The sequence below is a fragment of the Scyliorhinus torazame genome, chromosome 9 (assembly GCF_047496885.1).
Source record: "Scyliorhinus torazame isolate Kashiwa2021f chromosome 9, sScyTor2.1, whole genome shotgun sequence".
Lineage (NCBI taxonomy): Eukaryota > Metazoa > Chordata > Chondrichthyes > Carcharhiniformes > Scyliorhinidae > Scyliorhinus > Scyliorhinus torazame.
This window is the reverse complement of record NC_092715.1, coordinates 254,332,474-254,347,082: the sequence shown is the minus strand read 5'-3', so window position 1 is coordinate 254,347,082 and position 14,609 is coordinate 254,332,474. Positions and strand designations below refer to the sequence as shown.

The following is a 14,609-nucleotide window of genomic DNA, read 5'->3' as shown; positions in this document are numbered from 1 at the left end:
ATGCGGCCGGACCAGAGTTTTGTACAGCTGCAACATGACATCATGGCTCCGGAACTCAATTCCTCTACCAATAAAAGCTAACACACCGTATGCCTTCTTAACAACCCTCTCAACCTGGGTGGAAACCTTCAGGGATCTATGTACATGGACACCGAGATCTCTCTGCTCATCCACACTGCCAAGAATCTTACCATTAGCCCAGTATTCTGTCTTCCTGTTATTCCTTCCAAAATGAATCACCTCACACTTTTCTGCATTAAACTCCATTTGCCACCTCTCAGCCCAGCGCTGCAGCTTATCTATGTCCCTCTGTAACTTGTAACATCCTTCCTCACTGTCCACAACTCCACCGACTTTAGTGTCATCTGCAAATTTACTCACCCATCCTGCTATGCCCTCCTCCAAGTCATTTATAAAAATGACAAACAGCAGTGGCCCCAAAACAGATCCTTGTGGTACACCACTAGTAACTGGACTCCAGTCTGAACATTTCCCATCAACCACCACCCTTTGTCTTCTTCCAGCTAGCCAATTTCTGATCCAAACTGCTAACTCACCCTGAATCCCATGCCTCTGTATTTTCTGCAGTAGCCTACCGTGGGGAACCTTATCAAACGCTTTACTGAAATCCATATACACCACATCAACTGCTTTACTCTCATCCACCTGTTTGGTCACCTTCTCAAAGAACTCAATAAGGTTTGTGAATGGGGGGGATTGAGTTTACAATCGGGTCAGCCATGATTTTATTGAATGGCGGAGAAGCTCGAGGGGCCGAGTGGCCTACTCCTCTCCTAATTCTATGTTCGAATGATCTGGGTCCCTGCTAAATTCCGCACCAACCATCTGGGTATCCCATTGATGGTCATTACTCCTTCACTTTTGGATTACGTATCAATTGTCTAATTCAGTGAAACCTGTGGCAGCGGGGGTAAGCTATTTTATCACTTGTTAGTTCAAGGTGCACAGAAATAGTTGGCTGGTCAAGTAGAGCTGCAGAGGAAGCGGCAGCGACAGATAAATCTGATGCTTAATAAATAGTTCCAGTGAAGGACTGGTGTTCATTGAAGGAAAACAAGGTGACAAATTGGTGCACCTCTTAGTGGTCATCCAGATAAGCCTTTGAACTCATGCCACGTTCAGCTTGGCCCAACGTTGTGCAAGGCCGATATGGCTCCCAATACAGTTAAAATGGCCATATTTATGATTTGGGCCATCTTCACAGTGAAGGGTCTGATTGAAATTTACTCAGTTTATATTCCAAGAACAGCAGTGCTGAGAGAACCCGAATACTGTCACCACTTGGCCCCTTGCCAGCAAATTTGTCAAGGCCCGATAGACTTTGGTATGAAGAGAGAAATTCTCGGTGACACAATCCCTTTCACATGAACGAAAAGCAGCTCTGGATGTTAACCTTTAATGTCACAACATGTGTCATGGGAAGGAGGCTTTGAAAGCAGACCAAGGCAGGCCAGCAGCACGGTTCAATTCCCGTACCAGCCTCCCCGAACAGGTGCCGGAATGTGGCGACTAGGGGCTTTTCACAGTAACTTCATTTGAAGCCTACTTGTGACAATAAGCGATTTTCATTTTATTTCATCAGTTCAATAACTTTGACCACGTTGTTAAACATCGTACAGCTTTTTAAATTCAGTTTTACCCTCAAAGAACGTGTACGATTGGAAATAAAACGTTGCCCTCCCCCCTCCCCACACCACAACCAATATCTGAAAACTGATACTTAGAACTGAGGTCAGCTACCTGTTATTGCTTCTGTAATCTGGATGGTATCAGTTTGCTTCAATAAAGTTCAGACCAGGACCCGTCTCGTACCACATGTTCTATTGAAGGCAAAGTGCTGAGACCAAGGTACAAGAGCAGCATCATTGTATTGCAGACCGTATCTACCCCGAATGTAAAGAAATACCAGGCAGAAATACTGGCTAGCGAACACAATTGTTAAGCTGCTGTTATTTGATGCAAGACCTTTGCAAATTCCATATGGTTCCTGCAACACGGATACCGCGTTACCAGCTTCACCCAGTGACCGTATATTCCTGCCACCCTGTGCCAGGCTTTCCGGCAAGCCAAATCTTTTTTCGAAGGACTGCAATGAAGGAAACTCTGAGGTTCCCTCAGAATGCCAGGAAACCCATGCCAGGCGTGCACCCCCGCTAGGACTGGAAGATCCCGGCAGCGCGAAGGGCCGTAAAATTCTGGCCTAGAAGTTAAATTGGTCTTAGACGGGAACCAATGCTCTTGCTAGCTTGCATGGGTTGCCGTAGCCTGAAAATACATAAATAATGCATATGCGTGGCCACCCAAAAATCGTAATGTACCCATGAATTATAGAAAAGGAGCTCCACAGTAAACAGATTTGGCTGGTGTGCAATACAGGAAGAATTGTATTACTGCCTGTTGCATGACAGACCCAATATTCACATTTATTATGTTATGATACCCTGGGCTAGTGCATGGGCGGTTCCAGCCCCACTTGACCTAGAGTCACAACACAACTGAATTAACAAATAATTCTTAGAATAATACCCAAAGTCTTTGGCCCTTTTCTGCCCAATAATTACAGTCACCAGGGTTGTAAATTTAAACACAATTTATTTTTATTTACACCGATAACTAAAATGAAATATGCAGCAAATGCAACTGGTTAACTACTATCTAATTCCTAATCCCTCCCTCCCCCACTTCAAATTGCCCCCAATCTCTACACACACACATACACCAGACAAACAAACACAGAGGGTAAGAGAGAAGAGAGGGGTAAAAGTCTTTCTTTCAGATGGTTGTTTGTAGCACACTGTCCGTCAAACCAGGTTTCAGGTTGAGATTTCTCCTTTCCAATCTGTAACGGTTTTCACTCTAGCTGCATTCAGAAATACAGGAACTCAAAGCCTTTCTGGAGAGAGAGAGAGAGAGAGCGAGAGAGAGTCCGTGTCTCTCAGCGTTCTGGACTCAAACTGAGCTCTTGGGTCTCTCAAAATCATTCCATTCCAGCAGGACCCAATCATCACCTGTTACTGGGCACAAAACAGCCTTTTGGCCAATTCATTGGCCACCATCCAACCAGTCAAACCAAGTCCCGCCCCATCTCCCGGGTGCCACTAAGTCTGAGTTCTGTTGCTCAAAGCTAGAACAGTGTACTTTGTTGCAACTTCTTGAATTCCTCATTGTATCTGCTGCTTGACTTAAAGGTACATGTCCAAAATGGCTACAGCAAAAATAAAGAAAGGGGCGATCAGGGAACCATCAGGAAAGACCCTGACAATGGGAGTGAAGGGAACCCACTCTCAGGCAGGATGAACGATGGGCGGCCGTTGTGATCTCGCGTGTATTGCATCTGCACTCAAGTCCTATTTTATTCTTGCTACAGCGTCCTCCTGGATTCCCCCACACAATAAATTCTTAATATTGGATAGGTCATTGGGGTACGCAGACAAACACTGTGACCCAGAACTGGACACTATTTCAGTCACGTGTGATCCAGTGGAAAATCCAGACAATAGTCTGTGCATTAAGAGTCGATGATTCCAGTATGAGTCTTAGCTACAAAGCAGCTCAAGATTTTAAAATAATCAAATCAGATCAAGATGGCTCCATGGTACCATGGTGGTACAGTGCCACAAAATAGCCAGAAAGAAAACTCTCAGTTCCCCAATCTTAGCTAAGTGACGTGATTGAGTGGTTCAAAACTCTGGCCCACAATAAAATGTTGTATCATCAAACTCCCTGCTGTCTGGCCTTGGTGGGAAACAGGAACTCAATTTAACGACGTATGATTATGTATCTGCCTGTGGGAGGGGTAAACAAACCTGCCGGATTCTGCATGATCAGAAATATACTACCTGCAACTCCCAACTGGGCCTTATCTCCTACCAATCTTGTTCAATCCAGGAGCCTTGTCTAATGTTGTTACTGGTAGCTCAAGCCCCTCCCTGTGCCAGGAGCTGGTGACATGACTGTGGCACTGAGTTGATTTGAAGCTGCTTTTACAGGAAGGAAGGGGACTAAAATAAACCACTCTGAACCTCTCTAAAATATAGGCCAAGAAAACAAATTAACCTTCTCGCCAGGGCCTCATTCCCGTGTTGTGTGCAAACGCTCCTCGGGACATTTATTAATGGTGCGTGCTATATATTACTGGTGGTAAGCTGATACTGAAATGACAAAACCATCCACCTCAGGTAAAATTAGCACAATGGTGGGTGAGGGGTGAGGAGCTGGGAAATGAAGGAACCAGGCACATTATTTCTTGAAGGGACAACGTATTTACATGCCTGGGTGTTTTAATCACACTGGTTTAAGAGTTTGACTCATTGTACCGAACATTGCAAAACCGTAGAACCAGAGAATTGTTACAATTTTGCAAGATTGTTATATTTTGGGTTGTGAAAGTTGTGGTAAGCAAAGGGAGTCATGTGACCTGTTGTGCAGTCTGCCTGACTGTAAGCCTGGGTTGTTTGACTCTTAGCAATCAGAAGACTCATTGATTTAATGAGAGAAAGGTGCTCGCCATTTAAGCATCAAGACAATGACCACAAACCCTAGATATACCATGAGTAGACCCAGATTGCCCCAAAGTCACAGAAACGCGTTATAGGTATCAGATTGTAAACACTTGTGCAGTAAACTTTCCATCTAATTCTAACACGGGTAACTAATTAATATTAGCTTTGTATCTAATTACAGCTAATAGATACAAAGCTAATGTGATTGACATTGCTGTAGGGAAGGGGACAAAGGAGGCCATTTTTGAGATCAGGTTACAGGTTTCCATATAAATCCATGAATATCACAGACAGCAGTTGTTGGCTGGTGTAATCTGCAACCAATTGAGAGGTCAAGAACAGGAGATAGAAGCAGCCAGTCCTGCACCTGAAGCGGAGAAAACGCAGACTCTAGTGTTCACAATGCAGAATGTGGGTGGGAGCTTATGCCCAGACTGAAGACGGAGTTTGTGAGGATTCAAGGAAGGCCAAAAGATTTGCCCAAGCTCGAAACTAGAGGAAGGAATCCACAGTGTAACCCACACAGTGAAAGTCAGTCTGTAATTGGAAGTTAAATGGCTGAGAAAATCAAAACAAAATAACCCATTGGAAGTTGGGATCCACGGTGAACTGTTTGTCGGATGAACTGTAACTCCGTGGAGGGTGTAATGTATATGTACAGAGAACAGTTTATTCCTGTAGTTTAAAGTATGTATTGGGACATTTAGTCAATCACGCAATATTCTGTGGAAGGCAATTGTCTCCTCTCAAGTCAGACGCATTGAACCACAATTTGGTCGCAAGTGCCTTTAGATACACACTTTACGGAACAATCAAACAAGAGCATTTCGTAATCACAGTTCTGAGCTGCCTAAGTCCAGTGAAAAAGCGTCCATGTTCTCACCACGGCGCAAGTTGAATAGAAACTGTTCAGGATTAGGCCTTACACAGCAGATCAAGCAACACAGGATGGTTGGGACATAATAGATGACTGTGCATACTTTCACTGTCATAGGAATGAGGAATTAAGAGCAGAGGTAGGCAATTCAGCCCTTCAAGCCTGCTCCACCATTCAATCAGATCAGAGCTGATCTCTTCCTGGTCTCAAATCCACCTCCCACCTGTTGGCCATATCCCTTTAACCTATTTTTAAAATCAGAAATATACCTATCTCCTTCTTAAAACCATTTAATGATTCAGATTCAACCACAAGATGTGGCAGCGAGTCCCACAAATTCACCACCGTCTGCAAGAAGTAGTGCCTCCTCATCTCAGTTCTAAATCTCCTGCCTCTCAACCTATATTCGTGACCTCTCCTTCTAGATTGCCCCACAAGGGGGAACATTTGGTCCATGTTTACTTTATCAATCCTAATTAGTATTTTATACACGTCAATCAGACCCTCTCTCATCCGTCAAAACTCCAGCGAGTATAAGTCCAAACTGTTAAATCTCTCTTAATACGTCAACCCTTTCATCTCGGAATCAATCTGGTGAACCTCTTCTGAACTGCCTCCAATGCCACCACATCCTTCCACAAATAAGGAGACCAAAACTGGGCATAATACTCCAGATGTGGGCTCACCAACAACCTATACAATTGCGTCAACACTTCTCTACTTTTATACTCCAGTCCTTTTGCAATAAACGCTAACATTCCATTTGCCTTTTTAATGACAGGCTCTACCTGCATACTGACTTCCTGCGATTCATGAACAAAGACACCCAGATCTCTCTGCCCAGATGCATCTTGAATCTGCTTTCCATTTTGATAATAATTTGCCTTTCTATTTTGGGGGCCAAAAGGGATAACCTCACACTTATCTTCATTAAACTCCATCTGCCAAATTTTGTCCCAATCTCCTAGCCGATCTATATCCGTCTGTAAAATCTTTACCTCCTCTTCACTGTCTGCTTTCCTAACTATTTTACCCACAAATTTCGCCATGTTTCACTCGGCCCCTGCTTGCAGATCATGTATATAAATTGTGGTGTCACATGCTGTCTCCCACATCCTCTTCAGACAGGCACTCCCTATCGGACGAATAGAGACAACAGCGGGGAATCACAGCCATTTTCTTATTACCATAAGACCATAAGACCAGAAGACATAGGAGCGGAAGTAAGGCCATTCGGCCCATCGAGTCCACTCCGCCATTCAATCATGGCTGATTTCAACTCCATTTACCCGCTCTCTCTCCATAGCCCTTAATTCCTCGAGAAATCAAGAATTTATCAACTTCTGTCTTAAAGACACTCAATGTCCTGGCCTCCACCGCCCTCTGTGGCAATGAATTCCACAGACCCACCACTCTCTGGCTGAAGACATTTCTCCTCATCTCTGTTCTAAAGTGACTCCCTTTTATTCTAAGGCTGTGCCCCCGGGTCCTAGTCTCCCCTGCTACTGGAAACAACTTCCCTACGTCCACCCTATCTAAGCCATTCATTATCTTGTAAGTTTCTATTAGATCTCCCCTCAACCTCCTAAACTCCAATGAATATAATCCCAGGATCCTCAGACGTTCATCGTATGTTAGGCCTACCATTCCTGGGATCATCCGTGTGAATCTCCGCTGGACCCGCTCCAGTGCCAGTATGTCCTTCCTGGGGTTTGGGGCCCAAAATTGCTCACAGTATTCTAAATGGGGCCTAACTAATGCTTTATAAAGCTTCAGAAGTACATCCCTGCTTTTATATTCCAAGCCTCTTGAGATGAATGACAACATTGCATTTGCTTTCTTAATTACGGACTCAACCTGCAAGTTTACCTTTAGAGAATCCTGGACTAGGACTCCCAAGTCCCTTTGCACTTCAGCATTATGAATGTTGTCACCGTTTAGAAAATAGTCCATGCCTCTATTCTTTTTTCCAAAGTGCAAGACCTCGCACTTGCCCACGTTGAATTTCATCAGCCATTTCTTGGACCACTCTCCTAAACTGTCTAAATCTTTCTGCAGCCTCCCCACCTCCTCCATACTACCTGCCCCTCCACCTATCTTTGTATCATCGGCAAACTTAGCCAGAATGCCCCCAATTACAATAAAGAAGCTCACCCAAAATTACAATTGAAATGGTTTCTTGTGTGTTCCTTTAAGTGACAATCAAAAGGCTTTTTAAAAAACTGTTTCAAGTTAAGGGGCTAAAATGATTTGACATTCACAGATGTTTAATCCACCCAGCTTCAAAGACTAAAACATTCATTTTACCATTCTTAACAAAAATCTGAAGTTTTACAATTGAAAATTATTTACTGTTTTGGTGTCTGGAGATAATACTGATTTCCCTTTGCAGACATATCGACAGCAGTACGCTTGCCCACTGGCTCACCTGCCTTTGGAATTCACCAACGGATAGAAATAAAAACAATACAGCACAAGACAGGAACTGGCCAAATATTATCCCATAATCAGATGCCTGACGACACAGGAGGAATCAAGCCTTTTGTGTCATTTATTCTGGGCAAAACGTTCAATGATGGTATAAGATGCATGACTAGAGGACAAAAAGATGACAATCCCGTACAGGGCAGGTTGGATCGCTGAAACAGGAAATGTGATGAACACTTACATTCATGTTGCTCATACGGAGGATAGGAGAGTCGCACAGAGATCAATATGAAGAACAGAAAGAGTGGCCATGCTACCTCAATCAGCAGCTGAAACTGAAAAAAAGTGGACAAATATTACAATAATGAAACAGAAGCTGTTTTTGAGATTCGTACGCAAAATGGTCCACATTTCACTAAAATTTCTTACACAACTAACTGGGGAGGTTGGGCAGGATTTTCCATGCCCTTGTTCAATGGGCATTTTCTCCCCTTGTGCATTTCTCCCCACCTGTCCTCTTGCTGAAGAGAACATCCCATACTCCAAGATGGTTCCGATGGAGGCGACGGATCACAAGATACATCTTCCAAGTGTTCCTCACGTGAGCTTCAGCCGTTGCTTTAACTTGCCCCGAAACCAGATAAATCCCACCCGAAGTCAATGGAACGTTCAATGGTCCATCAAATTATCTGTCCCGCCTGCGATGATCCTTGCAGTGGATGGGCCTGGAAAATGTACCCCCTCTGTACGAGTAAATCAAGCCCAATCTTGCTTCCATTTAATGTCCAAACACAAACATTTCCAACAAAATTCACTTCAGAAGAAGAAGAACTTTAGGGTTGTCACCCTGACATTATAGCCTGAGAATAAGCAGCCCAATTTCAGTGCCTCACTGCTGCCTAAGCAGATAGAACCCAAAGTCATCATGGTTTGACTTGGGGGAGACACTAAGCAACATATCCTCCATGTAGGAATTTGTTTCTATATTGTCTTAAATATGTGACCTTATGATTGATGGCTATAAGATACAATTAAGATTTAATATACAATGACTCTCAGAAACATGCTTCCCTTGACGTAGTCAGTTTGCGAACAGTTCAAAATTGCACAATGCTCTTCATTCTAAAATAGAATTCACTTTTAATACAATTATATGAAGTTCCATTCAGGGGCTGGTTTAGCACAGTGGGCTAAGACAGCTGGCTTGTAATGCAGAACAAGACCAGCAGCGCGGGTTCAATTCCCGTTCCAGCCTCCCCGAACAGGCGCCGGAATGTGGTGAGTAGGGGCTTTTCACAGTAACTTCATTGAAGCCAACTCATGACAATAAGCGATTATTATTATATTATTATTCTTATATTATATTATATTATTCGAGAAACAGTTATTCAGGATTGAATAATTGGTAGCCACGTGGAAAAATGTGAGTTGATTCAGAAGAGCCAGCATGGATTTCGAAAGGGGAAATTGTGTTTCACGAACTTGCTGGAGTTTGTTGAGGAGTTTATAGCTCATGGAATGAAAGGGACAGTAGCCATGTGAATAGAAAACTGGCTGAGTAGTAGGAAGCCGAGGGTAAGGGTCATTGGATATTTTTCGGGCTGGAGGAAGGTTTGAAGTGGTGTTCCCCAGGGGTCAATATTGGCACCCTTGCTTTTCCTTAATGATCTAGATTTTGGTGGGCAGGGGACAATTTCAAAGTTTGTGGATGATACAAAACTTGACAGTATTGAAAATCGTGAAGAGTACAGTGTAGAAAAGGACGTAGACAGGTTGCTGGGATGGGCAGATAGGTGGCAGATGAAGTTCAATGCAGAGAAATGTGGGCTGATGCATTTTGGTATGAATAACGTGGAGAAATAATAGAAAATAAGGAGTAAATTTCTAAAAGGGGTGCAGGAACAGAGGAACCGGAGACAGATGTTAATAAAGCATATATTATTCTGAGCTTTATTAATAGGGACATAGAGTACAGGAAGAAGGACATGTTGAGATTATACAAGACATTAGTCAGACCACATCTGGAATACTGTTCTGGCATCACACTTTAAGAAGGATGTGAACGCATTTGAGGGAGCGCAGAAGAGGTTTACAAGAATGGTTCTAGGGATGAGAAACTTGGGTTAAGGGGATAGATTGGACCGGTTGGGACTGTTCTCCTTAGTGAGGAGAAGGTTAAAAGGCAATTTGATAGAGATGTTCAAAATCATGAGGGCCAGAATTAGCCAATAGTGATTTGAAAGCAAATGTGATGTGAGAAAAAACTTGTTCACACAGCGAGTCTTTCAGGTCTGGAGTGCACTGCCTGGAAGTGTGATGGAGACAGGTTTAATCGAGGCAATCAAGAGGGCATCAGATGATTACTGGAATAGGAACAATGTGCAGGTATATGGGGAAAAGGCAGGGGAATGACACTAAGCCATGATGCTCGGTTGGGGAAGCAGCGCAGACACGATGGGCTAAATAGTCTCCTTCTGCACTGTCATAATTCTTTGATGCTGTATATTAATTCCAATATTGTACTTTATTAAATATGAATTCACTGCAGGGTGCAATACTCAGTATAATACACAAAGGCCATGCGGAGAGGGTCAGTTGGTTCAGAAAACTGGCTGGTAGGCTCAGTACGATTTTGATACAAGTGCCTCCTATAGCATGGCAGGACACAAAGAAGAAATAACATGGCTCGCTTGTGCAAGAACTGAGGCTTGCCAGCAGGAAAGGCTCCTCGCAGATCGGGCCACCATCTGGCTGCCCCGAACTTCCCTCCCTCCCCTTCAGGCCCCCACCACATTCCCCCTCCCCCCCTCCACCCCCCCCACCCCCCTCCCCCCCCCCAACCTTGCGGAGGCCCTCGGGAACCACACACCCATCCTCCACCCAGTAAGGTCCCCCTGGGCATGACCCCTGGCAGTGCCAACCTGGCAACGCCAACCTAACACCCTGGCAGTTCCCTGGCAAGCCTGGCAGTGCCAAGGTGCTCAGGTGTCAGAGGGAGAAACAAGGTGCCACCCTGCTCTGTCCAAGACCACCTGGGGCCGCCAATGGCCTGGGAGTCCACCCCGCCCCCCAGGGTATCTAAATTCACATTTGCGTGGGCCAGTACTAAATGGCGCCCTGGTGAGGTTCCCAGGGATGGCCGTTGAGTCCAGGGCATCGGGCGAATCCAGTGAACGTATATTTAAATGAGCCGCTGAACGATGCCCCAAGATTAAATAAAGGCTTGGTATGAATAGAACTGGTTTTCTAATGAAAGACAAGTCATTTCTTCATCCATCTGATGTAAAACAAGAAATTAGAGTAATGAAGGGTCCTCCAATCTTCTTGCTTGCAATTATGACAAGAATAAAAATCAGAAAAACAAATACGATAATTGTGTTATTTTTCAATAAATGCTGGCCTTGTCAGTAAGTATTGTTGATAACCAAGCACAATAAGGAAATGAAGACAATAAGCACCAGAAATGTATGAACAACAGCCCCATATAGTGCCCGACTGTTCCAGCTTTTGTCCATTCCCTGAAGTTAAGACTGTAGCTCCTTAAAATGACTATTTACAATTATAAAATGCGATGCAGTACACCTAGTGTTATTGTTTGACAGTAATCTGAATCGTGTACTTAATTCTATTTGGTTGGTTCCAAGTGAAGTAGTTTTCTACACTTGACAAATTTGACTGAATGCTCAAATTACATTCATTTTTCCTCTTTTATTTATTCATAGGATATGGGCATTGCTGTCTAGGCCAGCATTTTATTGCCCATCCCCAGTTGCCCTCGAGAATGTGGTGGCGAGCAGCCTTCTTGAGCTACTGCAGTCCATGTGGCGTAGGTACACACGCAGTGCTATTATACTCTCTCCACATAAAATGGAAAATTATCTCTTAAGTGTAGTATCGATCAAATGCATTAATTGAGATCCAGTCAATAGTAACTTGATCTTGTTACTAAAATAGCCCATAAAATTGCTAAAAGTAAACCATAATGCCCTGTCTACTGTAAAGAGTCGGACTTCAAATCAAAAGGCCACATGCTCCAATCCGAAGCATTAACCCCTACAACTGAATTAGATCATCTTTTAACTTTGTTGTGTTCTTAATGGAACGTGAAGTGAGAACTCATGTAAAAGTCAGAAGGATAGCAGTAGTGGAACTTTATTTCCAGCTGTTCAATCTGCTTCTTTACCATTTTTGCATGATAGCATTAAATAAATATTTGAGAAGAAAGAGATCAGTAAGCCCTGGATGTTAGCTTTAAACTGGTGCTCCTATCTTTGGTGACATATCTGATGTTGAATGTCGCAATGTGGTAGCTTGGGCTCCATCTGCATTAACTCCGTTCAAAATGATACAAGCCTCTTTGCAAAGGGAAAGGCAGAAGGCAGTGCAATGGCTGACACGATTCAGTCAGACAGCAATGTGGAATCTGGGGCAAGGGCCACTGTCAAGATTTCTACGGCACAATAAAATATCCTTTGTTCTTTTACAGCTATTGCCAGCATTACGATTATAGACTTCGACGCAAGATAAACTGACGCTTATTCGATGCATCACAGCCAATAACAAGGTTCTGGCTCTTTAAGGGATCACCCATACCAGTAGCTAACCATGCAGAAATGCTCCTAGATTGATTGGAGATTTCAAGTCATAAATTCAAGGGCAACGTCAAAATGAAGAGTTTAAATTCCATTAAGACGGCTCGGTGCTAAACTTTAACTTAATTTAACAGGGGGAAAAAATAATAAAGATATGTTAAAAAATAAATATTTCAGTGTTCTGAATTATCTGTAACAGTATTGAGTAGAGGACAGATTCCCTGAATTTACACAAAGGGGTATGTACCCCCAATGGTTGCCTCCAGCTTTGAGTCACTCAAGCCAGCAGCTCATAACAGAAATTTGAGTGTAGCTTTGGATTCCTCGTTTGTGCTCTCAATGTACAAGACTCACAGTGACATGAAACTCTGCACCATAGGCAAAAAAAAATGCACCCCACAACACGGAGCAGAGCTTTTGCAGAGTTATCAGTTCCTTGTTTTGCATTGCACCATTCACCAGAGATGCCTCAAGCCGCTTAGATGTTATTCATTAAATCAAGACTATACAAGAAGGGCGCATTCAGATGATTCACCATGGTTTGTAGCAGGACGTGGGGGTAATGTAATGAAAATAATATACTTCTGAGCGAAGAAGAGGCAAAAGGAAGATTTAATTGCACTGTCGGAAATCATGAAAGGTTTTTGATAGAATATCATAGAATTTACAGTGCAGAAGGAGGCCATTCGGCCCATCGAGTGTGCACCGGGCCCTTGGAAAGTGCACCCTACTTAAACCTACGCCTCCACCCTATCTCCATGACCCAGTAACCACACCTAACCTTGTGGACACCAAGGGGGAATTTATCGTGGCCAATCCACCTAACCTGCACATCTTTGGATTGTGGGAAGAAACTGGGGCGAAATTCTACGGAAACGGCGCGATGTCCGCCGACTGGCGCCCAAAATGGCACAAATCAGACGGGCATCGCGCCGCCCCAAAGGTGCGGAATGCTCCGCATCTTTGGGGGCCGAGCCCCAACCTTAAGGGGCTAGGTCGGCGCCGGACGAATTTCCGCCCCGCCAGCTGGTGGAAGAGGCCTTTGGTGCCCCGCCAGCTGGTGCGGAAATGACATCTCCGGGCGGTGCATGCGCGGGAGCGTCAGCGGCCGCTGACGGCATTCCCGTGCATGCGCATTGGAAGGAGTCTCTTCCGCCTCCGCCATGGTGGAGACCGTGGCGAAGGCGGAAGGGAAAGAGTGCCCCCATGGCACAGGCCCGCCCGCGGATCGGTGGGCCCCGATCGCGGGCCAGGCCACCGTGGGGGCACCCCCCGGGGCCAGATCACCCCGCGCCCCCCCCAGGACCCCGGAGCCTGCCCGCACCGCCTTGTCCTGCCGGTAAGGCAGGTGGTTTAATTTACGCCGGCGGGACAGGCATTTTAGCGGCGGGACTTCGGCCCATCCGGGCCGGAGAATCGCGCGGGGGGGCCCGCCAACCGGCGCGGCGCGATTCCCACCCCCGCCGAATATCCGGTGCCGGAGACTTCGGCAACCGGCGGAGGCGGGATTCACGCCCCTGGAGCTGTGAGGCAGCAATGCTTTTTAAAAAAATAAATTTAGTGTACCCAATTCTTTTTTTCCAATTAAGGGGCAATTGAGCATGGCCACTCCACCTACCCTGCACATCGTTTTGGGTTCTGGGGGTGAGATCCACACAGACATGGGGAGAATGTGCAAACTCCACACAGACAGCGACCCGGGGCTGGGATCGAACCAGGGGCCTCAGCGCCGTGAGGCAGCAGTGCTAACCACTGTGCAACTGTGCCACCCTGAGGCAGCAGTGCTAACCACTGTGTCATCATGCCGCCCATAAACTGAAAGCACTTATGGCAGTGGAATAAATAAGGAAGACCTGTTTCCATTGCCAGGAGGGTCAGTAGCCAGAGGTCACCGATTTAAGATGATTGGCAAAAGAGGAAATATGAGGGTTTTTTCTTTTAAATCATCATTGTGTTATGATGCAGAGAGCACAGGATTAGGGCTATTAATAGAATGGCCTCCATCTGTACATTATTCTATGATTCTCTAATGTGGGGAAATGAATGTTGTGGTTTACATCATGGGGAGAGGTTGTGACAATGCAGCTCACACCCATATCACAGGAGGGACTACAATGGCAAATACTTTTCCTCCCTTTGAGGCAGCAGCTAGCATTTTCACAGGCCCAATGCTATAGAATCTGTCAGAGG

General features: G+C 44.9%; 1 protein-coding gene across 2 annotated transcripts in view; it reads right to left on the bottom strand.

The window, feature by feature from the left end:
• LOC140429820 (phospholipid-transporting ATPase ABCA1-like) overlaps positions 1 to 14,609 on the bottom strand; it is a 168,837-nt gene that overhangs the window by 119,603 nt on the left and 34,625 nt on the right. For both annotated transcript variants that reach the window (XM_072517273.1, XM_072517274.1), the window contains exon 3: positions 8,069 to 8,162. In XM_072517273.1, the coding sequence (XP_072373374.1) occupies positions 8,069 to 8,162 (94 nt within the window). The remainder of the gene's footprint in view (positions 1 to 8,068; positions 8,163 to 14,609) is intronic.